The 27111-nt window shown below is 42.9% G+C and overlaps 1 protein-coding gene across 20 annotated transcripts in view; it reads right to left on the minus strand.

The window, feature by feature from the left end:
• Positions 1–27111, minus strand: part of spag9b (sperm associated antigen 9b) — a 54818-nt gene that overhangs the window by 19043 nt on the left and 8664 nt on the right. For 11 of the 20 annotated variants that reach the window (XM_036543859.1, XM_036543851.1, XM_036543927.1 and 8 more), the window contains exons 2-6: positions 19331–19451; positions 15753–15823; positions 12396–12490; positions 6184–6337; positions 819–902 (exon numbers count right to left, since the gene is read on the minus strand). In XM_036543859.1, the coding sequence (XP_036399752.1) occupies positions 819–902; positions 6184–6337; positions 12396–12490; positions 15753–15823; positions 19331–19451 (525 nt within the window). Of the gene's footprint in view, positions 1–818; positions 903–6183; positions 6338–9939; positions 10403–12395; positions 12491–15752; positions 15824–19330; positions 19452–27111 lie in introns of those variants that run through there. The other 9 variants (XM_036543968.1, XM_036543919.1, XM_036543960.1 and 6 more) reach the window with 3 other exon arrangements.

A 27111-nucleotide genomic window follows, 5' to 3' on the forward strand; every position in this document is an offset into this window, starting at 1 on the left:
TACAGACCACTCTTGAGAACAAATATGAATTTCACAGTAATAAGCACAGTAACTACACACAGGAAGAGATACACCACCAAAAGATATGAAACACTGTACTAACAGAGCATTCACAAAGACATATGCACAACATGAATAACACAGACCCAAACCAAACCAAAAAAAGTCAACACTGTGTGTTGTTCACTGAAACGCAAGCACAATTTACACTGATACAGCTCTTCAGTCCCATGAAAAGGACTGACACAGTTAAAATCGACAGGATTAGAAAGCAAAATACATTACACACAAATCAATGAAAAGGTAGAAAACCAAGGTGATATCTACTGCGCTAATTCTATGCTACTCGATTGAGGACACAAAGATTAAAGCTTTCCTTAGGTATTAGTGCTTGTAAGATGCCTCTACCCATTTTGGCTTGATGTTGATGTTCACATCAATGATGTGGCAGCTGTACCACACTGCGTGAGTGATGTCCCATGCAATGTGGCTGACCAGACAAAATGCACTGCATGCAACCAGAACATTTTTACTCTCTTTGTGTTATTTCACAAAAGACAAACTTTAATCAATGTTGTTTTGGTTGTCTAATTTTTATATATGTTTCTACAGGATTTGATGTACATGTGTACAACCACTCTAATGGCAAATTCATGGAAACCTCCATGGTTGCATGCAGCAGTCCGTGGACTCAAAGAAATGCAGCTTTCATGAAACGACACAGCAAAGACAACTACAGGCCATACAACATGTGGCAGCTTAGAACGTTCTTGACAGCGCTTGATTTTTTTTTTTCCTGCGTCTACAGGTCAAACTACCTTGCTTTCGTCAGCCAGCGAATTCCCCCAAGTCTCCTGTGAACTCTTACCCTCCCTTTTTCTTAGAGAATCTTCTGCCTCCAACTGGTTGGGGAAGAGAATTACAGTGAAATGCATATTTTAGAGAAGTGTGGATCCAGCACACAGTAGATCACCACGCTCTACGCGTGTCTGTGATTCACACCGCAAAGGAGCTCATTACAGTACAGGTAAAAAGAGTAGAGGATATCTGTCAATACTGACGATACCCACCCCAACCACCAACGGCACAAAATGAAAGCAAAAGCCCTGCACTTAACCATGCAGAAGAACCATTACAATTACAACATTCTGTACATGGATACTTCCAAGCAATTGTGTACTTGTGCAGATGATTTTTTCTTCATTTGAATTGTTCAAGTAAAAATCACATTGTACGAAGCTTTCAAAGACAACAATATACATATATAATTTTAATAGGTTCTTCCATATGGATAACAGCAAGATAAGCGTAAATGGACCCTGGCAAGCTCAACAAGGCATCTGTGGTCAAAACACTGTAGGTAGCAAAGGTGAAGCTGGAATATGACTCTTGCATCCGTTGTGAAATTGATGACTGAGGATGAGAAACGATTCAGAAAAACATCTCAGAAACAAAACACATTATACATATAACAGCAAGTGTTTAAATTCCTGTAATGCAAAGAAAGAATAGGTTTAGCTGGACACTGCTTTATTTTTACTAAAAGAACAGTCTATTTGTACAGACAGCTTTAATGATGCAACAGTAATCATCACTTCAAAATAAATCAGACAGTTCAGATACCAACCTACCAAAAGAGCCATGAATGTTTCCTAGTAATAGCACATATGATGCACTCTGCCTGTAACACATGATGTGAGAACTGAGTGCAGTTGGTCATCAAAACCACTGGGACAGAATCATGCTGTACTAAAAACAAACTCCCCTTAAATGAATCAATATGGGCCAGGTAATTTGACACTAACTGGAGCCACATGATTAATGAAAAACGGCATTAGAATTTGAAAACAGTGAATCTCTTATCTTGTGCCAATTTCCAAACCACCTAGGAAGTACAATATTTGGGGAAAAAAAACAGTTCTTGGAAGCCATAATATCAGGAACGAGAAAGACGCTTTTTAAAAGACATTGACTACTCTTATGAATCAAATCATGAATGAGATTTTAAACAAGGCACACTGTAATAGTGTATTTTCTGTCTCCCATTAGCTAAGAAGAGTGTTTTGGTTACTGACATTAGCTAACATACATCTTTGATGCATTCCTTTTCTTTCACAGAACAGGCCATGTTACATAAACAAAGCTAATACTGTTTACAACGCAGAGGTCAAAAAAACATCTGGGAAGCTGAGACAATCAGGGAGCTTTGTGGAATATTATGGCTTTGATCCCTTTTCTGCTGACACAAAGGGGACACAGTTCTTTCCATCCAAAGGCAAAACTTCCTTTGAGCAAACAGCTTTCACCGTCCATTTACTGTGAACACCCCATGTCACCAGGCACTTTCATGTAAGACGGGCTCCACACAGCTGCATGCTGTAGGGGACTTCCTTAAAATTAATCAGTAGCAGACTACCAATGATCCCCTAAAAGTCACCTTGAAACAGGTGTTCGAAAACAATGTGTACACTGTACATACAGCAGAAAATGTGTATCTTTCAGAAACCTAACATGAAATGACAGAATTTATCGTCTGACAGTGATTAGAAATGTCACTTTCACTTTCTTCCAGCCAAAGCTGGATTGAAGGGTTTCCTCTCAGACCCTGTGTGCTTGGAGCGTCATCACTGCCTACTGTTGCCATGGCATCCACTACCCACCAATCACAGCACAACACAGCCTGTCTTTCCTCTCAGGAGAGACAGATAAAACCTCGACAACAAAACAAAGACCAACTCTGCTGCCTCACTCTTCCGCCTACTGCCTGTGACAGAATGCCAAAGTCAAAGGTCATTGACACATCTGAATAGGAGTAAAAACAAAAATATACAGAGCTGGGAACTGCATGAACCTACACTATAAAGCAATCGTTAAAAGTATGGATACCTTTGGCTGAAATTGTAAATATCAGATAGAAATGTCAGATAGAAGTGAAAGTGTACAAAGGAGATCCTGTTGTTCTTTAGTGGGAGTTTTGCCGAGGGCTGGCTGTGAATAATGCATCCCAAAGACAGCATGCTCCAACATTCTTTTGTGTTGCAGAATTTGGGTTGCTTCAGAAAGAATGTTAGACTGTACAGCATTTCTGCACAGAATATGGGTCTTTTTTTTTTCAGAGAAACTTTCAATACATCCGTTGATCTACAAAAGGGTGGAGATTTTTGAAACCACTTTCGTTGTTTGGGGGAAAAGGAATACAGTACGAAAATGTAAATCATAATAATCATAATTATAATCATAATCATAATAAATCAAAAACCATAATGAGGCTCTCCCTCAGCTAAACGTCATATAGCTGCATTACTCTTAAGCCTACAGAAACACACAGGCATGAAAGATTTTTGTAACAAAATGCGTTCATGCTCTGTTTTCGTCACTGATGTTGATGACTTCCGGCCTTTAAGACAGACACTGCTGGATGTGTCTGGGAGGGGCACTCCAGATAGTTCAATAGGGATATCTGGAGATACAGATAGCCCATGCCACCTGATCTCTTAGGGGAAAAATGCATGTCATCTTATGTCAGCTAGAAGAGCTTCGTTGACTCCCCCCGCGGCTCTGCCAGAGTGGTTTCAAGGTCAGATCTTCACAAGACCAGTCACATCAATTTTTCTCCTACTGTGATAAATCAATGAAGAGGCTTTCACATCAACAGATTCTCCAACAACTGGGGGAAGGCACAGTCATGCTGGTAACCTTTCTTTGGCACACCCACTGGTCTACCGGATGTACATGTGGACTGAAATTCATACTGATACATATACTGATGCCTCGTGTTTAAAGAAAGTCAAAGGACATTAGAAATGTTTCTGCCCATAATGAGCCAATTTTGAGCGTGATGCGTTTGTGTGCATTCAATTACCATCTTCAACTACCACTTTTGAAAAAAACATTTTTAAAAAACAGCAGAAAAGTTGATGTATCACTGTATCTGCTTATCTTTGTCTGGTAACGGAGGTGAACATAAAAGAAAATTTTAAGTGCATCCCCGCTGCACTTCACAGCTGTGACTAAATCCCAAGAGGAAAATAACAATGAGTGCCCCATCCCAATGAATATTCATGAGGGGCCTGACAGCCTGGCTTCTGTGCGCCAGACTCAGGAGGTATTTGTGCATCTGAAGAGAAAACGGCTGTTCTGGTACAGAGACGTCCCTGTTCCAACACCTCTAAAACACACCACTGATGCCCACTGTTTTTCTTCCCCAGGCTCTTGGCCATTTCTCAGAAATCTGCTTAGGCATTCAGAGCATATGGACACAAACCTTCCGCCTTCAAGGCTTTGCCTCCTTTGGAAATGTGCATGTCTTTTACATATGTTCCACACACAACTAACCTCAACTCAACACAAAGATCGCTTCAATCCAGACCTGAACAAAATCTGAACAACCCCCATACCCAATTACCACCATTTTGTGGTAATCTGAATCAACACAAGGTCTCTCAATATGAAAAAGCTGGGAAAACTGTGTGAAGATAATATGAGTGCATGAGAACAGGCCATTCATCCCACCTATAATATAGATACTCATGTAACACAACAACAAGCTAATGTCACAAACACAGGGCTAAATCTGTACACTTACAGCACATAGGGAGACTGGGAAGTAAACTCACTTCCAATCTACACAGAATCTGTTTTAGAGACAACCCACATAAATCATTTCGGAAAATAGGAAAATTATTTCTTTTCTGGAAAAAGTAGGGCTATTCTAACACAAGTCCTCAGTACAAACACAGTGAGCTCCTCTTCCAAGTCAAGTTAGGCGTGGTGTAGGGCTGGGCGATATAGCTGCCGCAATATATATCGAATGCGGGAGCACACCTCCAAAGTTCAGTGAAATGCTTCCGGGGCAGAAAAATATCACTTGTATCTATATGTTGGTTAGCTTCCCTATTAGCTTTGAAAAACACATAGCATATGTTTTCACTCTTTATCTTTGTAGCTATGTGTTTCTATCTACCACATGGAAGCAGCATAGTGCTGTTGCTGTGATATCAACATTGAATAGATACGAATGGCATTTTTTTCCCCCGGAAGCCTCAGAAAACTGGAGGTGTGCTCCCGCATCAGGTCTGACTAAAGGGAAAAAAATACAGGAAGAAACCTAACGTCACATGCTGGGGATAGCGGTTACTGTGCTAAAAATAGCTATTTGATATATCGCGATGGCTATATCACCCAGCCCTAGCCTGGTGGTAAAAGTCAGGCTTTACAATAACTGGCCAGCAAGCATTAGGGACTGTGGGAATGTGGAAGACATTTTGTCAAGACCTGATGAAGACCAGTTTCACTGAAATATTGTCTTGTTCACATTAAACTTGTTGTGGGAGCATTTAATCCCAGCGTGCAGTTGTTCTTCTCCTTTTATACCCTGTGCTTCCGGGACCTGGCTGAAGATTTTGGATGTTCTGACTCCATCTTGGACATTTTGTCAATACCACATAACGTGCCAAGGTTAAAGTGTCGGGGAAAATATTTCAGTTCTGTACTGGAAGAGGTAATGTATGTGTTCACGAGCTTTACAGAAGAGAAATACCATTCACTAACTGCATTCTTTAGTACATGCAATCCAGGTCTTTTTAAAATGCTTACGAGTTAAAGATGTTTTAAGACTACGTCTAACAAACTAACACACAATTAATACATATCTAAGCTGATTCTAACTGATTCTTAAGTGAAGGAATGACTAACATTTTACTGCAATTCATCAGAATGTCTTCAAAATGAACAGTTAACTTACAATTACAGTCATAACAAATCATTGTGCTAATCATGTCATCTAGTGATGCCACTGTCAACTTAGACAAAAGAGAAGTTACTTCCTATCCTGAACTTAGTTTGCTTAGTTGGCATGGATTGGCGTTGTTTTATCTAATACATAATTTAACATAAACTCATCCACTGACAGAGAGCTGAAAGTTTCATTTAAGTTCTCATCATAAAGACGCACTTATGGTACAATGATCCAATGAAAAATAATTTATTTATTTACGCATATCAAAAGGTTTGGACACGTTAGAGACCAAATGCCAGAGGGGAAAAAAACAGGATCAATCAACAGCTAAGCAGGTTGAATAAGCAGGATGGCAAAGATGCCAATCTGTTTGGTAATGCAGAACACAGAGACTTCCTGTAAATACATAGTGACACAGCCCACGAGAGGCCACTTGGCACGCGCACCTTGAGACTCGTGTTGGAGCGCGGGTGGCTGAGGTCGTTGTATCTCCAGGTGTCTGTCCCTGGGGTCTCTACCGTCTCTCTGTGGAGCTCAGGGGTAAGGACAGCCTCGCCCCCGGGCAGTGGAAATATTCCCAAGGACACAGGCCGCTCCTTCCTGGACACACAATAAAAAAAAAATGCTGAATCAATTTTTGGAGAGAGTGTGAGGAACTGTTCAGTTAACACGTTAAAGAGGCAAATACCCCATGTTCCATATTGGGGATGGCTTACATACAGCAACAGTCTGGGACACAAACATGCATGACCATGTGGGGCACTCATCTCAATGTCATAACTAGACTACAAACACAAAGGTTATATCTACACAAAGCCATACCATTTATGACTTTTACACTACAGGCAAGAAGATTATAAGATTATAAACTACAGGCAAAAACAGATGCAGTTTTTTTTCCTTTGACTTCATTGATTTTCCCTCACTTGACTGACAGTACTGCTCTATTGTAAAGGCTGCTGTCAAGACATCGCTTACGTGGAAATCCTGTGTGTGATCTCCATAGCAACAAGAACAAAGGTCACCCTATCATACAGGTCGAAATGTCCAGATCAAGCCACGACAAAAACAAATGAGCATTTAACATGTCTCTGCTGTCTGGAGTTGAAGAAGAAACAGACGTTAAATGTGTAATATCCTTTCTTCCACAGCTTTTCACTACTGGTGTCTAGCAAAACTCTGCGCATTCTTCCCCACTACAGTGTGTGTGGAGTCTCCTCTCTCTGGCCTGCACTGGAAGGTGAGGCGGGGCTGCTGGTCCATTCAACACAACACTGGGCCCAACCTGCTGACTGTACATTCTGATCTAAATGGGCACCCGGCGCCGGGTTGGCAGGATGGGGGCAGGGGAGGGGAGGAGGGGGGATCGCCTGGCCTGACGTTAAACTTGTGTCACATGACACGGCTCGGTCTGGCCCGGAACATAAGCAGGATTAGCAGAAATAAAGAAAAATGGCTGGAAATGGGCCTGAGCACAATGTGCAGAAGCAACATTCGAACTCTCCTGAAACGTGGGAAAAAAAGCCGTAACACAAGTAAGCAAGTCCTTATGTCACAGTACTTAAGTGATCACAGAGGGATTTGGTGTGAGGGAACAACAATGCAAAATCTTAAGTTTTAATTTTCTCAGTTTCAAAGTGGGCAGCTGGGAAGAGCACGCAATCCTGAGAACCTCCCTGTGACCCTGAACACTCCCCCTCTATTCCACTCTGCACATGCCAGACATTTCCCCAGCAGTGGTCAATGCATTCAGCATCCCATATAAAACCTTAACATGTTTGTCCATTAGGGTGAAGACCCAAGTAAAACAAAAAGAACTGTGCCAGCAGATCATGTCTGTAGAGAACACCTCAAGTTGGCTACAAGTTGGCTTTGGAAGCATGGAGCACCAAGCTGAAAAGGACCTACTGTATGAGATGTGAGGACAGACTCAGCCACAGTGCCTAACATACGCTATACCCATAAGACACAGGAGGGAGAGAGAGATCAGGAAGCAATCTGTTCCACTGCCCAAGTGACAATCCATCAGGGTAAGTGATGAAGCATGACTTTATCCGCTCTGTAAATAAGCTCCTGTTGAAAACGGACAACTTCATCAACGGCATTGTTACATCATGGATCAAAGCTGAAAGTTATAACAGAACAGAACACTCTGCTGTTTTGAAACTGTCACGTACACTCATCGATACTGCAGCCACGGGCACAGAAGTTCACGTGGAACAAATAGGCAGGCTTCCATGTTGTTTCAACAGCGGTGTAAATCTCAGAGTGGAGATGAAAAATTGGTGAGGCTTCCAAATACCGCACAAAAAAACATGTTGTGATTTCAGTGAAACTAAGCTCTTGACGTCAGACCTCTGGACAAGTTTTAGCTATTCCCATGGCATTCAAAAATTCTAAAATAGCAGCAATTCATTATTTAAGACGATTATGATACCTTCTAATGGATGTGTGTCTCCCACCATTGCTCCTCTGAGCAGTTTAAGACTGTGTTTCGACCACAATGAAATATGAACACATATGAAATACAAAATATTGCACATTAAACAAAATGAAGGAAATCCAATTATGATCAGGCCAGCACTTTCTCACCGAGGTAAGGTAATTCATATCTACCCACATCATCAGTGAACCCTCCCCCCGTCCTCTGGACTTTCTCACTCAGGTCAGAGCCAGATCCCCTGGCTCCGAGTCCCCTGGTAGAGCCAACACATTTATCAGGCCTGCACTGGTCTCCATCCAGCCACTCTCACAAAGGCGTCAGGCTAAATCACGTCTAATAGAGGGGTGCTTTTTAATAAAAGCCCTTTTGGCGTTTGTCTGCGAAACACTCAGCTTCTTTCAGGGAGCGACTCTGGTTACAGCAGCTATGATCTAATCAAACCGTCTCTCGAATGAAAGCGGACTGCTTGTGCAAAAACTGAAGGAGGCTAATCCAACAGTGTTCAAACACTGACACATAAAGGGATTATTTATCCCAGCTTCCTCATTGAGTAATCATCTTCCACAGACTTTTCAGTACAAACATGAAGCACTTCCTACAGTTTTGTTCAGTGGTAGAGACTTCTCTGTTCAAACATAGTTGATGCGATCACGTGAAACCCGGACTAAATGGAAACTAAAAGGATGTGAGATAAAAGACAGGAACAACAACACTGAGGGGCACCTATGCATCTTCTGTGAAAAATATCAGATCCAGGGAAAATGTGTGATTAAACAAACTGAACATGAACATTACTGAATCAGCCTTCTAAAGACCATCTATTTGTGCAAGCTCAGTAAGTTCATACAACAAGTAGTTGCTGGTTTTCAATTTCTAATTTTCATTAAACTCTCACAAGGAACTACTGGCCTAAAAAAGGTAAAATGATGGCAATTATATAAGTAATAATAAGCCTCATATTATTTCAGAGAAATTCCCCGGGTACAGTATATTCATGTCAATCTCAATGGAATTCAGAGTGCAAACCGAGTTTACTGGGTTTGTTTCGACAAGCCCATTCCAGTGTGAATGAGGAGGTGAAATGTAAAGAACCACCCGTGTCCAAAGCACAGTGATCAAATCAAAGCAGCAGCAGCAGTCAGTGACACCTTGCAAACAATAACACACAACAATGACCCTGATCCTGACAGAAAGAGCTCTGCAGTTCAAACACGGGACAGCGAGCCTTCCTTTGTGCCACGGCTCTGTCGCACAACAGAGAGGGGAGGAGAACAGAATGCGGCCGCCACCTTTTAATTTAGGTACTCCTGTGAGAAATATCTGCTCTAACTCACCGGCTGAGGCCGTGAGCCATTTTTAAGCGTCTCTCAGAGTATGCCAATTTCACAGGCACTCAAATGCTTGTACCTTGTCCCTTGTGTCAACTTTGGCAAACAGCAGGGACAAAAGTGACAGAAAGAATTTCCATCCTGCCTGACAGAGGGTCGGGCGCCACAGCATGTACGCCTGCTGACAGCAATGACAACACAGGGAGCGCACTCAGAAAGAGAGAGAGAGAGAGAGAGAGAGAGGAGGAAGAGAGATGCAAGGAAGGGGGAAAGAAAAAGAGGAGCAAAGAAAAAAGATGGGACACAGAAAATAGAGAAGCAGAGAAGAAGGGCAAAGAGAAAAGTAAAGAGAGAAAAGGAGAGGAGAGGAGTGCGGGGGGGGGGGGAGGAGAGCAGAGGAGAGGTGCAGCCTCAGAGTGGCTGCGCCGTACCTGACGATCCTGGGCAGCGACTGCGTCAGCGCAGGCAGGCCAGTGGAGACGGAGTAGTGCACCAGCAGCAGGACGGACAGTGACACCAGGATGGCGGAGTTAATGACCACCGCCCCTCCAACAAAGCCAAACACAAAGAGCAGCATGCACCCCGGGCTCATGGCTCTGGCCTGGCATGGTGGAGCGCCGCACTCTAGGAGGGGAGGAGGGGGCCAGCCCAAGCGCTGACGTGGGTGTATCCCGGCTCCATGGGGTATGCGTGCGCCGATACGAAAACAATCCCGGCGGCAGTGGCGCGACAAGCCTGCGTGCGACTCAGCTCTGCGGCGGGCAGGGGGGTGACATCATCGGCAGCGTGAAACAGCGCCCAAGCTTCGCTGCCACTGTCTCAATCTGCCTCCGGCTTGCCTTTTTTCCTCTGTCGCTATCTCTTCCTCCCTCTCCCTCCCCTGCCCAGACACACAATCTCTCTCCCTTCTCTTCAGCAGGCTTGCGCTCTCTCTCTCTCTTTCTGTCTCTCTCCCTCCCTCCCTCTCTCTCTCTCTCGCTCTCTCCTTCTCTCTCTCTCCTCAGCACCAGTGCTGAAGCAGCAACGGCACAGAAGAAAACTAATTACTTATTCCGCTTCCCCTCAGCATTCCCACTCAGCTCATTGGCTCAGAGGAGAGGGAGGACAGAAAAAAAAAAAAAACAGAGAACCAAGTCCAACAGTCTTTGAAGCCCCAAGTAGGTGCTTTCCAGAGCACATTCATCCAGGCAAGGGAAGAAAAATACATCTGCATCCACCTGCAGATGCTTGGTATACATGTATGGTGCCACATGCAGACAAATGTGGGAGAAAAAAATACAGTTTAAAAATATAAATGAGTTACAGAGTACACTAGCTCTAGGGCATACCCAACCCGAACCCAGCTCTGCTACTAAAGACAGTGGTTTTTGGTTTTCACATGCTTGCTTCCTACATATCCTTGGCTAAAGGCTTTAATATAATTTCCATCCTTTAATCCTGTTTTGACCTTACAGGTTTTCAATGAAAAAAGCAAGAACCTTTTCTGTCACCTGTATCAGAAATCCTCTCTCCCCTCACACTTTAGAATTGCTGTCTCTTTGCTGCCATTGCCTGTGGTGAAACGGTAAACTTCCATTTTAAAACAGCGGATGGAGAACCCTTTTCCTGAATCACTATTTATCAATAATCCCATAATCCTGTGCAAACAGATGGACCGTTAGATTCAGTGGTATCAGAAAGCACACTGTCACCTCCCCCTCTGGCTCTGCTGTGCTCCTGAAGCACAAATGCTCTCTGCTAACATGACATTGACAAAACTGAATCACGGGACTGCTGACAGGAATGTTTCCACAATGAAGAAACACACCTGACTATGCACTTTACCCAGAACCATAACCAGCATCAAATTATCAACCCTTGGAAAAGGCTACTGCCCTCCAAAAGCTGCAAAACAGGGGAAAATAAAAACAGCTCCATTTACAAAATTTACCATGACTCACGTGGCCTCATTTCCATGTTAAACGTGCCATTTCCAGATCAAACTGAAGTTTAATCTTATGAACAGCGGATAAGCGTCACAGCACGTGCACTCGGTATGACGGACTGGATTTCCTGAACACCACAAGCCTCTCCTCTGTTCCGCTCTGTACCCACTCAACAGGCTTAAAGCCCCACAGCATGAGGGGAAAGTCACAGACAGATGCGATGAGATCCTGACTGACCTACATCTCGAAAAAGGCTTCATGCACTGTGCGTAGGAGTTGTTCTTCTATATTTAAAATCGCCACAAGGCGAATCACTCCGCTCCCCAGCCCGCAATCTTCACACATAAAGCGCATCAGTGAAATAAAATCTGCAGGCAGCAGTAATACAGTCCCAATCCAGCAGAGTTATTACAGCCTTGGGTGGTGATGTGTGAAGCCCAACTCCCTGATAGAGACAAGCCTCCCCATTAAAGAGAGAGCGCATCAGAGCTCAGTATTAGAAGAGAAAAAACAGACACATTTTTAATAATCCTGCTTGCACACTGAGAATGTAAACACACAAGCCGGTTGTTATTGTACTTCTTTCCTGCAGGGGGAAATAAACCCTAAACGTCTCATTTCACTCCGCAAGATCTATCTGTGGACCTCTGAATGCCTGCAAACTAGATTCTGGCTGTTTGTTTCTCCCAGACAGGCTCATGAATCAGCTTTAGTGCAAATGGAAAACCTGCATGGAGGATCTCCAAGGACCCAGTCGCAATATCACAGAGCATCGATACAGTAGGTCAGAACAAGGGTGAGATGAGTACACTGAAAACAGGTGAAACACACACACAGGAAGAATAGGCACATATGAAGACAGTGACAGACAATTAGACAAAGTGACATTAAAACAAAAATGGCAGGGAATGTTTGGAAGCAGACAGATTCAGAAAAACTGGGATACAGATATCTTGTCTTACCGGACTCTGCTCAGAGTCGCAGTTTCAGTGGCATCTCCTCCTGTCAGCTGTTGCAATTTTGTGCGCTCTAAGTGCTCCATGTAGTTGTGAATCATCTGCAATTAACACCAAAAACAACACGCTTAATTTGTGGGTTAAACACAATGACTAACATTTCCATTACATCTGTGAGGAGAGTCAATGGGTGAGGTTGCAGACAGCTGCGGTAGGCCTCGGCAGAATGTGTGTGTACTGAAGCTGCTGTATCTCCATGTCGGCAATGCATCCATTCATGTTCTCGGATGTGTCATCACCTGTACTCAAACTTCTGATTGAGACCAGGACGCATGAGCAGGACAACTGGCACACAAGAACAAAACTGGAAGTACTGATTTCTGGTACTGAACCCTGGTGCAGCATGACTTCACACACACACACACACACACACACACACACACACACACACACACACACACACACACACACACACACACACAGCCTGTCTTCTAATGCTCATTATCCTGTTATCATCATTTCCATCGCACACATTCAACTGCAGGTAAAGCTTTCTACAGTTTTATACTATGGCTCATGATAACGGACTGAATTGCACTGTATTCTGTGTGCATGCAGCTGTCCCTGGCAATGCTGCAGCAAATGTAAAATCTGATTCCTGAAACTGCATTGTCATTCTGCCTTATAACAGTAATCATACAGCAGAGAAGACCCAGGAAAGACCCAAAAGAAAGCATACTTATAGACTTGTATTTTTTTAGATTCATCATTATATCAGCCTGTGACAGGGTGAAAGTTTTCTTGGCTTGTTATGCAACTACCCTGACATCTGCTGGGAAATGCCAGCAAGCTACATTCAGTAGTCATCTTCATACATATGAATCAGGACGACATTATTAAACAGTGTTCAATGCTGTGAAGAACCGCAGATCAAAAAAAAAAATGTTTTCTCACAATGAAAATTATTAAAAGCTAACATACTAAGACTGACTAAAAAAATTAGCTAAGTAATGTCAGGCATACCTACTAGTCAGCACGGAGTACAAAATTAATAAGCATGTTTTCAAAATAATAAAAAAAGGGATTAAATCAAAATATCCTGAATTTCAGCATAAATACATGATTGAAAATGCCACAACAGTCAAAGACTTGCAAATGGACAAATCATTGTACAGTAGGTTTCCCCCATGCAGAGGGAATACATATGTTTCTGCTCAAACACTGGACACTCGGTACACAGTCAAGCTGAGAAAACTCACTACTAGCCACCATTAGAAAAAAAAAGATGAACGTAAACACACATACTCAGCCATGGGCAGTCATAAGTGAGTGTAAACACAAATACATTCAGCCATAGGCTGACTGTTAATGTTCACTCTCCAGGAGACCACATGGGGGTGACACTGAGCTCTCATTTAACACAGCTCTCACAATGCTCATGCGTACTGCACACAGACAGGAAAAAGACTTACTGACTGTTGGGGACTTCAATGCATCAAGACAAATAGTATGAGCTCCAGGAAGACAAGACCCTGACCTATTTCTTTTACTCAATCTCCCACCCCCCTTTTGCTGCACTCTGCAATCTCTCAATGTCAACTATAAATAGTGAAAGGCTAGCTCAGGAGTGGGGTTAAACTAATGCAGTAAACTGGAACATTGTAGATATCTTCCTATTTGTATGTATAACATGTATGTATCCCCTACTTCCAATAAAAAAGAGCAATACACCAAGAGGGTAATAGGAAAATAAAGAAACTATTTCCTAAGCCTTTACCCAATGAAAGAAAATATCATTAAGATCACTCCACTAATACATGCACAAAGAGGCTGAATGTAAACGATGAGCTTTTCATTTAGTGCTTCCGCATGGGATCTGCATTCCGCACTGTAAACCACATGAGATGACCCTGTCCTATTATCCTTTTAGTTCGCTGCCACCTTCTGGGCTTTAGTGTCATTACAAGCATATCAGATCAGTTTCTATGGGAACGGAAACATAAGGCCTACACCACTTAATGTGGACTTTCATCAAAATTGCAACACACAAAATTAAATGGAATAAAAAAAAAAAGACTAGCAATTTTTTTCAACAAAAAGTGGAAGCAATAAATTGTGTTTGCTTCAGTTTTGATGATGAAGTAATCCTCCACTTTTTACATACATAATACACTCTACATTTGTATTATTTATGCTTGAAAACTAAAGGATTCTGCAACTGCACATGATGATAGGGCATACCCATACTCTAACACTGGGATAAGTCCTTTTTCAGTGTCCTACAGAAATAATCAATGATCTTGAGGTCTAACTGCTAAAAAACACTTATTTCCATACCATATAACTTCAACACAACACAATAAATGGCTGAACCTGACCCATTTTCTTATTCTTTTTCTCCATCTTACTCTTCCTCCTGTGTTACTTCACTGCAAATTCCCCAGTGCCTTTAATAACACACACCACTGAACAGATTATCCAGTGCATCTAAAGCTGTGCTATTTTAAAACTGCTTCTAAAAAATGAAAGTCTTCTGAATGCCTTAAAAGACAATGATGTATGAATGTACACAGTACCTCTCATCATTGGTTTATTCTGTTGAGATAACATAAATTTCAATATGTAGCTTCTACCTTGGTTCTCACTCAATGTCATAGTAAGGCCACAACATATCAAAGGGTTTCACATTTATTTTTGTACTTTTTTATATATTATACAGGCTTTGATTGAATATATTGAATATATTTCAGTTCAAACCTTTCGGTTTTAACTGAAATATCCAACACAGCCTTATAATTATGTAATATTACAGCCATCGCTAATATAGTGAGGGCTGCTTACCATTTTTAAAATGTGTACAAATGCAGCACCTAAATCTTTAATAACTTTAATGGTATAGGTTCTGTTCAATGTTCTACCACTAGGAAAACAGAAGAGGATCTCTTAACTGTACAGCTGCAATTGTGTGCATCCCATCCAATATGTTTGTGCATCCTTCATTTCACTCACTGAATGTATATGTACATGTCTCTGTTTACATTCCTTTGCCATTGCCATCACAATTTCATATTCATATTTTCATTCTAACACACAAGGTCCACTACACTAAAAACACATGACATCCATAAATCTATATGTTTATCTATAAGAACAGAGGGAACATTTAGCAGCACTCTTATGGAACACTGCCTCTTTGTTGTGTGTGACGCAATGTGGGAAAATCTGTTAAAAGCTAAATTCAAAAGCAGCTCTGAAAAGTTTTGTTGCTGTCAATCAGTCACTCTGGATAAGAGCGTCTGCTAAATGACAATGATGCAGTGTAATGTAATGAAAGACACATCCCTCCTCCCACACTCCCCTTACCTCTGTGTGTCTCTGATGGAGGGAGTTATACTCCTTCTTCAGTTCTGCCTCTCGCTCCTCCAACCTGCCGACTAGAAGACAGAGAGGTTGTTGATCATTCAACTTCCCAACCCACCACATCTGCAGACACACCACTTAGCTGCAGCACAATCACACACCATATGCAAATCAGGGAGAGCAGGTAAAAAGTATGATTGGCTGGGAGTCAAACAATAAGTCTCAAGTTTGGCTGTGATGGGTCATTAGCTATTAAACCGAATGCACACCATCAAGTATTAGTTTATATATCAGTTAGCAACCTATGCAAACCTCTTCTCACCTCCAAATACTAACAAAAATGTGGCTAAAAATTAAAAATAAAAATCAAACAGACTCCATTTCATCTTCTTGTATGGCAGACTAAAGTACATGACAAAAGAATGTTCAGAACTGGAACAGTTGGTTGTCTCTATAAAAACATTTTATGGCTGAAAAAGAACTATTACATCAAAACATGTTAAAGTGACAAAGCACTGAATAACAGAACCTTTTAGTGCTGTATAGTGAGTGGCTGCTAAAAAAATTCTAATAAACCCAGTACACAGTTCATTACACACCGGATCCTGGGAGAAGGGGTGGGGGGTGTACTCAACCACAAACGAAATATGTGCTGGCGTTCAAATAGTTCTTAACAAAAAATACTAAATGGTTTCTACCACCAATAACACTTGACTGTCCTTGCTCTCAGATCATCTAACCGGACCATTTAAACTAACTACGCTCTCTGATTCTTTAAATACATTGTCACACTGTAAATCATTTTCAAACTAAATTTTAAAATATTAAATTGTCTTCACGCCAGTGCTTTTTTGCTTTATTATTCCTTTTTGTTATCTATGCAAGTGAACCCACACAATATCAAAGTTTCCATTTCTTGATAGCAGTATTTTTCTGGGATGCCCTTTGCAAAGGCATTGTGCCTAATCAAATCTGGATGACTGAATGCAGCATGAGAAACAATGCTTTTAGCTGGCGGTGACTGCACATTGCATTGAACCAGTTTTCTAAATGTTTATTAAATGTGCTCACATACAATATGTCATTTTAAATTGTGAAGAAATAAAAATATTAACAAAAATTTTGATGTGCTTGGCAATGCTTGACATATGGAGGGAAAAAATAACCATCTGACAGTGAAGCACAAAACCCATCTCACTATCCGCTGCAGACATGATAAACAACCACTAGGTGGCCCCTGTTCAACACGAGGCCGCACAGCCCGATTCTCATGCCAGCAGGGAATACAAAACACAGGAAACCCTGTAATCTTTCAACTGATTTTAAATGGGCTTGATTTAGAGATTACTAAACGCCATAATCCTCCTATTAGCAGTCAGGTTTAAACTAAGCCTTGCAGAGCACTGCTCTGCTGGCCCTTCACATAATGAACTGAACACTGTGAAGCTACATTTGATTTGAAACGCTGTTGGACACTTTGTTAGGTCAACAGTAAACTATGTCATTCCAAGCAATCAACACATTAGAATTGTCTAATAATGTCAGCTTGGTTTGCCATCATTTAAGACTTTGTTGGAGATTTGTTCTGATACAAAAGTTAACATTTTCCAAGTGAACCATGTGATTTGTATAGCTCTAGTCTGGGGGATCTGGTCTGATGTTAAGGTCTGTTCATGTCATGAAGGGGTCACCCAGGCTTTGATGGATCACCTAATGCGCGCTGCAGACTATCTCTGGTGGAAACAGCAGGAAAGTCACATGAGGACATCGCAGATGATGATGTGGACAGTAAATGACTGTTTTGATCGCCCTGTAGATGCAGAGAGCACTAATGTAACAGCGCTGTTTTCCATTTACCCAGGACTCCTCAGGGCGGTTTCTGCTCGCAGGCGCTTCAGCCTTTGTTTACCAGCCTTGCACAATGACTCGCTATGCTTAAGTTACCAGATCCTGGTTTTTGGCTCTTTTTCTGACCGTGCCCTGTTAGAAAGTACTTCCTCTGACCACTCCTCTCATTCTCTACCCAAAGAGGCCTGATAAGGCCTGGACATCTCTGTTAAAGGAAGCAAGCGGTTTGGTGTTTTCCAGATTGAGATGTGAAGTGATTTCACTGGGCATTTTCTCACCTCACGCTGGCAGCATATGCTACTTTCACTGTCGTCAGAAAAAGCAAAAGAGGAAGTAAAACTCCAGTGTCAACTCCTTCAGACAGAAGACACATGCATTTCACTGCACTGACATGTCTCCAGCATGTACACCCCTATAGCCTGGCATGATAATGACAGAAAGAGGAACCACAGAAAAACCGTTAAAAGCCATTTTTAGACACAGGCGAAGTGATAGTGAGAAGCACCCCTGTGGTGGAAATAGTTCCCTTAAACGTCTATTCGCGACCGTCCATTTGTTGTTCATTCTTTCCTCCAATAAGGATAATTTAATGACGAAGACAACTGCAGAAAGATTACTGAAAAGGAATATGAGGGCCACCCAGCTGAACAATCAGAGAACATGGCATACAGGAGCGTACTGTAGATATGTCCCCTGTTTGTCCGGTCCTAAAGCAAAGAGACAAACAAGGAGCAGTCAGACAGTGAGGGGACCCCTAGGGGGGGTGCTGTCCATCACCGCTCTCCACAGCTCAGTGTTAGTGAGCTCAGGCTGTTTGCAGGGACTATGACCTCAGTGGTGGATGCCTGTGGTCTGTGTACTCCCTAAGTGACTTGGCTGTGCTTTACCAGCTCCTCCTCCTGCTCCATAACCTTCACGCTGGCATGAATGTGCGATGCCTGACCATTAGGTGTACCTACACCTGCTACAGCTGAGCAGAGGGAAAACAATGTCTAATGCATGAAACGTGTATCTGTACATAAGACAGACTATGAGCTGGAGCGTGAATAAAACACTCTTAGGAGGAAGAATATTACACGTGACACACTGAACAAAGAAAACAAACATCTTGGAGAAGAGAAACTAAGAATTTGCCTACTTTGCACATATATAAAATGCTTTTCAGTTTCAAGATTTTTTTATACGTTCTCACTCTTTTTGCAGTAATCCTCTTACATAAGGCATAGTTTGGCAGTACATGCAGTCACAAACCTATCATGTGAGTTCACACAATAGCCTTGTGGGTGCAATCCAGTTAATGTCACCCTCAAGCCACAATAAGTCTTCAATACATTTACTCACTTCTATTGGTGTAAGACAAAGAAGCTCGAGGGAAAAGCAGAGAGCGGATGGCATAGTAAAATAATGTGAGTGAGAGGACAAGCAACATGGAGAAAGCAGATTCCAAACTGCCTACAAAATGGATCTAAAATGTGACTAGTACTAATCTGCTGCAATACGAGTGAGTGAATGCATGCGAGTGTGTTTTCAAGTTTGAATGTAAGTGTAAGCATGTGTGTGTTCAGGTTTGAGTGTAACAGTGTGTAAGTGTGAATGTAAGCGTGTCGGTTATGTGTGTGTGTGTTCAAGTGTAGGTGTAAGTGAGTCCAAGCGTGCACATATGTGCGTGTGTGTGTGTGTGTGTGTGTGTGTATGTATGCATGTAAATGTGTGAGAGTGTGATTGACACTCACTTTGGTCTGCATAGTTCTTTGTCTTGAGCTCCAGCTGACGGGCCTGGGACTCCAGCGTCTCCACTCGACTCTGCAGGTCCTTCTTCTCCTGCTCCTGGGAGTCCTCAAACTCGATGAACTTCTGCTCAAAACAGACAGAGGAGAGGACATGTCACATTTATGCAGAACAAATAACATTATATCTGTTCACACAAACACATATCATATCAACATGCACACAGACAAGGCAACGCTGTCACAATTCCAAATACACACCCTGATGCTTCTGAATCACCAGTTTTTATTGCTACCCATATAACCACATTAAACTGTCAAACATAATCTGAACATGTGCATATCTGTAAAATAGGTAGTTTTCAATTCAAATAATAATTTTAAAATAAAAAAAAATAATAAAAAAACATTCAAAATAAAACATTTTAGCAAGAGGTTGCAGGCAAGCTGAAGCCTGTTAAGCTAAATGTGTGGTACATAGCTTATGGTCAAGAGCACACCTACCGACCCTGCCTGAGACACAGGCCAAATGTGAGATGGATTAGTGAATGCTAAGAAGGTGACAGTCCTTAGTAATGGCCATATTGCATGCAGCCAGGAACCAAGAGTTAAGAAACAAATCCCACACATCTGTAAGTAATCCCCCTGCTAATTGTGCAAAATGAGATGCATGCAAGCAGCTATGAGAAGGCAGTGCAGGGAGACAGGGACAGACAGCACATGGACACAGGCATGGCCATAGTATTTTGACTGAGATGTAGTGGCCTGGAGGCACAGGCAGGGAGGGCTGGCAGGTCTGAAAGCAGAATCACAGAGGCCTGGACCAGGGGCTGGGAAGAGTAGGTGAATGTTGTGAAAAGTCACACACAAGTGCAAACATGTTTGGCAGGGTGAGGATTAACAGAAAAGAAACATCAAAGCAAAGAAAATCATTTCATATACACCTTGAGTCATAAATATGTCAAATTAAGTCAGGCTTTGTAGTGAAAGGTTGTGAAAAAGTCAAACTCGGCAACCACAGTGGGCATGTCTGGGTGTGGCCAGAGGACTGGTGCCATGGTGAGCAGTTGTTACACATCCCACAGCCCATGCCTAAATGCGGCAAATGATAGATGAATGAGTCAGAGGATACTGACATGTAAGAAGTGTTTGGTGGCCATTTTGGACACAGCCTTGGACCAATGGCTATGATAAGCATTCTTCACAGATCTACAGACTACAGCAAAAGAGCTAAACTTCAGATAAATTATACAGCATGTAAGAACTACCACACAGATGGTGTTTTAAACCATACTGGCCATAGCCGGTCGTGGCCAGGGAGCCAGAGCTATAAAAGGATGTGTCCTCAGACATGAAACCTGTGTCTGATGCATGTGAGCTAACTGAGTCAACAGGGTCATTTGGTGGCTTTGACGTATTCACACACAGGCAGACACAATGAACAATAGATGTGCTAACCCTGAGCCTGATCAAGTGATATTATGCAAAGGTTTTATAAAAAGAAACATTTTGTAAGCTACACTGGGGACAGCTGGATGTGGTCAGCCTCAAAAACCATGTCCATGACTATGTGCTATAGGTGAGATGAATGCTGGGAAAAGCTACTGCCACGTGACAGATGCATTTGGCAGCCATAATGCATGTGGTCTTTGACCACCAGCAAGCATTTTATGCACATCTATGGACTATAACAAATAACTGCAGAAAATATGAATGAAATTGGATGCTGTACAGTGTTATGCAAGAACAAAAAACAGAAAACAAAAATCTCTCAGCCTTTCTGGCTTGAAAGGCTAACAAAATCTACCTATAATCTATAATTCTGGCACTGCCATCTGCAGTTGCACTATAATGAGCAGAGTATAAACTTGATGACACTTGATCCAAACACAAGTCATCCTGACTAGTGCAACTTCTTTTACAGTGGTCATGTGAGCCTGTCTACCTCCTACATAAAACGGAGAAGCAGCATTTACGACTGAGACAAAGTCTACTCATTAGCTTTACCCAGACCTCTCTGTAAGAAGCAACTCGTATTCGCACGCTGCTGGGTTTGGGAGGGTTGAACATGCAGGTTGCACACAAGTTGTGACAAGCAAAATTTGCATGTATTTTACATACACACGTGCTATAATGGAGACTGCTCTTTCTTGCCTGCGTTTGGTGTGGAATGGCGGACAGGCTTTGGTGAGCGCTGCACATTGTGTCACGGCTGCGGCGGCGCGACTGAGTCAGGTGTCAGTGAATCAGCTCAGAGGTCAGGCTGGCTTACTCATGCGCCGCCCTCTTAATCCTTAAACACAGTGAGCGCGGGCCCCCGCCGAAGAGGCCGAGGCTGAGGCCCGAGGGGGATCTCCCCTTAGTCCCATTAGGGTCGGGTTACCAGACGTAACGCACGTACGCCGCCGTCTCCACTGTCAGTGTCAGCCAAAACCGGCGTCCAGAGGATGTAGTGCGTCGATAGCGCGGCAGAGGCGTAGAGCGGCGTGGGTTCCCGAGGGTAGCTTCTCTATCAGTGTGGTTTCTGCATGCAGCAGGGTGCGTATGGGATGACTCAGTACCACACTGCAGGCCTTCAGCTGCGTGTTCAGCTTCTCGGTTTATGCAGCCCACCAGAGCCTCACAGTGGAAAGGCACGTCCAGCTTTAGAAGGACATGGATGGCTGATTTGCATATGGCTGAGGTCAAAAGCTATATTTTTATGCGCAGGCAGCAACAGCGGAGAAAACTGGGTAACTTACTGACCTCCATGAAATGACTTCTTTACCACACGACCCAAACATTTGAACGTTTTGAAGAGGGCGACTGTAAATATTTGTAAGCTTGTCTATTTCAAGCGAGTTTGTCTGTCATTTTGTCAGTTGATATGTGCCCTTGGCAAGAACCTAAACATGTGACCAGAGTGAAAAGCAAAAGCTTCGGTGCCAGAAAACATACTTTCGCATCCCTGGCATCCTGTTCTGAAATGTCACAAATCAACAGGTTTGACGAGTGCTTCAAAGTTCAACACAACCAAGGTCTCAGCATACCAGAAACTAAACCAGAGCTAAACAAATGTGTGCTGAAGCTCTTTAAAAATGATATGAGCAAATGCATTTCTTTTCTATACTCAAGAACATGATACATATGTAACATCCCCTCCTTCTGTCATTTTAATTCTGTATTATTACACCTAAACCACCTCCATTCATCACTTTTTCTGTATCAGTCCAAACCCCTTTCCCACAATGCAGCCCAGTACCCACAAATGACACTTAAACAGGGAAAGCAATTCTTTGTGGTAGATAACTGCAAGCCAATGCTGTAATGGCCCCCTGTGGTCCTATGAAACAGTAAAGTGAGAGGACTCTTCTACAAAGAGAGAAACAGCCCATTAATATCTGTGTGACAAACAGACACCAGAGAGCAGTCAATTTTCCAAGTTCCACATCTTCACACTGTAATCTTCATGAATTAAATTTAGTTTACAACAGAAATACATTACTAATAAGTATGCAGCAATCCTATTTGTGACTCAAAGGAAATGTTTTTCAAGTCAGCAGACACACGGTCTATTTTTCTAATACCGACTGAACATTCTCAAACACATTGCAAGGTTTCCAAACAACAGGAATCATGACGACAAGGGGAATTACCTAACTAATGATTATGTAAATGCGTCTTGTTATTTATGCGATTAGTTTACACAGTATACTAAATGACATTGTTGAGCAAACAACCTAGTTCATGTGGCACAGTGCTCCCAAAACTGAAAGAAAGAACAGCCTCACAGCTTTGCTCCAACAGGCCCAGGCTGGCTGAGGATGGTCTTGTGACTGTGGACCTGCAGGGGGGGACGGCATTATCAAGCATCGGCTCAGGGATGCATCACCTGAGTCCTCGTGAGCTGACTGTGTTCCCGCCGCCCCAAGCGTCTGACCACACAACTGTGCATTTATTCAGTGTTTTTAACAAGCTCCCTCCTGAACTGAATAGCCTTACACACCTCAAGCAGAGCACTCTTCTAGTCAAAAACATTAAGTATGATGAAAGTCACCCAAATGCACCCTGTCCACAGCAGTGGTCAGCTAGCTCTGCTCAGGACTGTGAGCACGCCTTCATGGCCTTGTTCTGGTACATGGGGGACCGTGCTGTGTGACTTCCAGTTCCAAACGGGAAGGGGACATCACTATTACTGGAAGAAGAACCCAAACCACAATGAACCACCCATGGAAGAACATGTCGAGCACAGAGCATGTGCACCCCAAACACACTATTTGTGGACCATGTGAAGGAAGGGTCACCATGCCAGAGGGAGAGGGTAACTGCACCTTTGAAGGGATTTTCACAGCAGGAAAAAAAAAATCACTACACCACTAAGCAGGTCAGACAATCAAGAATCATTGAGTTAATCTGTCTTGGAAGGAGGGAAAAGGCAGAGACTTAGCAGGACTGTGCAAGTTAACTATCAACAATCTAATAAGAGCATTAGTAACACCGGCGTGCACTCCAAAACCTACAGCTTTAAACTCTCCACAGCCCTACCGTTTCACACAGCACATGAGGACGAGGAAAAAGCAGAGGAATGCACCGCAAAATACGCATCACTGGGCGAACACGCTCAATTTCTCACTCTGCACACTGCACTCTGCACACTGCAAAAGCAGCAGATTAGAACAGCATCAAAACTAGACTGTCAACATGATGTTATGGTAAGTTCCCCATCCAAAATCCCAGCTTAATGCAAATCGATAATTCCCTCCGATAAATTCACATTAGATTTGCAGGAAACATTACAGTAGCATTTAAACAGAAGGGTAGGTGGACCCCAGCTGGAAAAAAGAACTGCCTGAAAAAATGCAACTTGGGTCAAAAGAAAAGCAAGCGGGCCAAAAACCTCAGGACCCCCCTCGGCAGAACGTAGCGCGCCCCCGTGTAAAGGGGGACTCCATTTTCGGCTCTCCACAGGCAGCCCCTGGTGGGCAGGGCTGGTGTGGGGCAATAAAGGCAGGCTTTGTGAGAGCGCGCTCCCCGTCCGCGACCCCTCAGCAGCGGCCCGCGGCACCATGGCTGACGCCACCCCTGTCACCCTCTCCTGCAGCTCATCATATGATCCAGAGCATGAAGTTCATATGACAGTGCTCCAGAGAAAGAGACGCAGGGCCCTGACACAGCCCGCTGCTTCTTCCTCCGAATAGTGTCCTCATTGTGCTCTTTTAATTACACAGGCCGTATTGATACATTTCTCTTGCGTTCACAGGACTGCATCTGAACCTAACTAACTAATTCGAGTGGTCACAGCCAGGTTCTTGTACGTGGTCTGTGGGTGGGGCCCCTCTGTAGAGCACCGGCCAACTTAACACAGAAAACAACTGACAGACATTATTCAACACATCTCACAAGAGAGACAGCGCCACTTTTGTTCGGTGCATTCAATTCAGTGGTCAGTTAAGTGACTGATTAACTGACAGACTCCCACATGCGCTGTTTTTTTAGCATGTTTTTCAGCCAACAGTTGTAAATGTTGAAAAATAAACTCAAAACCATTAACATCATCCACAGAAATAGCTTTTTATCTATTTTAATGAGAAGCAACAGATTGAATAAGTCCTCCAGAGAGGAATCTTACTTTTAATGCATTCTCCACATTAGTCAGCCAATTCACCTCCCACTAACAACAACCACCTGAGACAGAATAAAAACACAGGCCGAAGTGAGTACACGAAAAGGCTATTCCTCATTCTGCATCTCCAGTACAGAGTGTGTAAAGGAAAAGCCCATTTCTAATTCTGAGTCTCTAACAGAGACTGAGAGTGTAGAGGGAAAAAAATACCTCTGAATACAGACACTACACAGCAGGCACTGGCATAACTGTGCTGGCACCATCCAAAATTCATGACCCCACAGCAGGGCACCACCAAATTTCACTCCTTCCGTGTGTTTGAAGGGCAGGTCATGGGAAGTTCATGGAAAAGTTTTGCCAGCCATCAGGTCAAATTGTCAGATCGCCTGTGATCCTACTGCCTTGGAGAGACACATCATGCAGTCAACTTAGAACAAAGAACACACAGACCACGCCCAGACCACTCCCTGGCCAATTACCCCATGATCTATGATCTGAAGGAATCCACAAGGAAAAGAGCAAAACAGCAAATCAGGCCTCACTGCATTCTTGCACTGGTTTCTACTCATTTTAGTGGGCTCCCCAGTACAGCACTGGAGCTGGGCATCTGCTTAACAGTTCAAAAGACATGCTTATCAGCTCCATCTGCAAGGGGTTGTATCAGCTCCAAACTCGCTCTACGGGGAGATCACATTCAATTTATTAAATTAGGAATGTTATTGTAACCATGAAATTCATGTTTGCAAACTGTCATAATGACAAAAGAGAATAATATGAATGTCATGTGCTGTGAAATTCAGTTGAGTGGACATGATGGCATTCAGCAGACTGCCTTTTTGAATGGGGCAGACTGGGATGTCCGTTCCCCCCTTGTGTGCACTCCTGAGAGGAGTGGAAATCTGCCCTGCAGCAGGTGAGGCCTGAAGCTGTCACAGCCAATGACCTGGATTCTAACTGCATGGGCATGGGGGACACTGGGAGGACTAAATCCTGAATAAATCCTAGGGCACATAAACCAGGAGAAAAGCAGGGAATGTATTCGACAGATATACACAGGGCAAGTACAAAAGGTTTCCTATTCTGCACGATGACACATACAAACCAAGCACGCAGACAGGCCTCCTGTGTCCCATTAAAATAATCAGAGGGCAACATGGTGGTGATATGAAATTGGTTCTTGAAGGATGGTTTCCTAATACTCTATGCTGGGTAGGACCTATAACAGACATGTTTCAGTGAGGTCACGCCTCAAGGAAACTCAGCAACCTATAACACACAAATAAGCCAGCCAGCAAAAACAAACACAAGAATAAAACAGGACAGTGAACCAGCACACTACATATGTTCAAGTGAAAACATACAGAACAGGAATCACAGCAGCGCATTTGTGAATATTTGGCTGTTCTGCATGGCCTGATATGAGTTCCATGCTGCTTTTCACACAGCACACAGCATTACACCTGGGAGTCTGTATGTATGTTTGTGTACTGAAATACATCCACCTTGAGGCAATGCAAAAGAATGTGGCTGTGAGAGCAACATGACTCTTTCTTTTACTTACTCACAGACCCTTGTGACATAACATCAGGATATGAGTACGTAAAGAAGGTTTCTATGAAATGTCCTGATGGGAGAGAGAAACTCAGGAAGTGCTTTTTTTCCTGAAAATTCCTGTCGCCACCCACTTCCTCTCAGCATCTTGTAAGGGGAGTTTATTACCATTGTCCTTCTGGAATGAGCTGGACAGGTTTAGGGAAGAGTGCTGTTCAATGTCATCTGCATTCAGGATCCATCATTTAGCTGCTGTCCTCTGGTGTAGTAGACTAGCTGGCTGGTACAATTTCATTTATTTCCTCATTAAAAAACCCAAAGTACTATAGCTTCACTGCATACTCCTGGACTCCCACCATAAACATGCTTCATTCTTTTAGACAAGGGAGAGAGGTGCATGGCCTGACACTATAATGATGAAATAAGTGAACTATAAACAGGATCATTTAACCTACAGCAAATGACAAAGAGGAGTGACCTATTACACGATTAACACAGCAGTCTCCTATGAGAAAACTATTATGTTGCCATTTCGCACTCTCGCGTATGTACCATGAAATTACACACTGGTCATGGAATCAGTCATATAATGAAATTATTTTATACAGGCAATGTGTATTAGGTGTACTTTTTA

This window comes from Megalops cyprinoides, chromosome 1 (genome assembly GCF_013368585.1).
Source record: "Megalops cyprinoides isolate fMegCyp1 chromosome 1, fMegCyp1.pri, whole genome shotgun sequence".
NCBI classification, from domain to species: Eukaryota; Metazoa; Chordata; class Actinopteri; order Elopiformes; family Megalopidae; genus Megalops; species Megalops cyprinoides.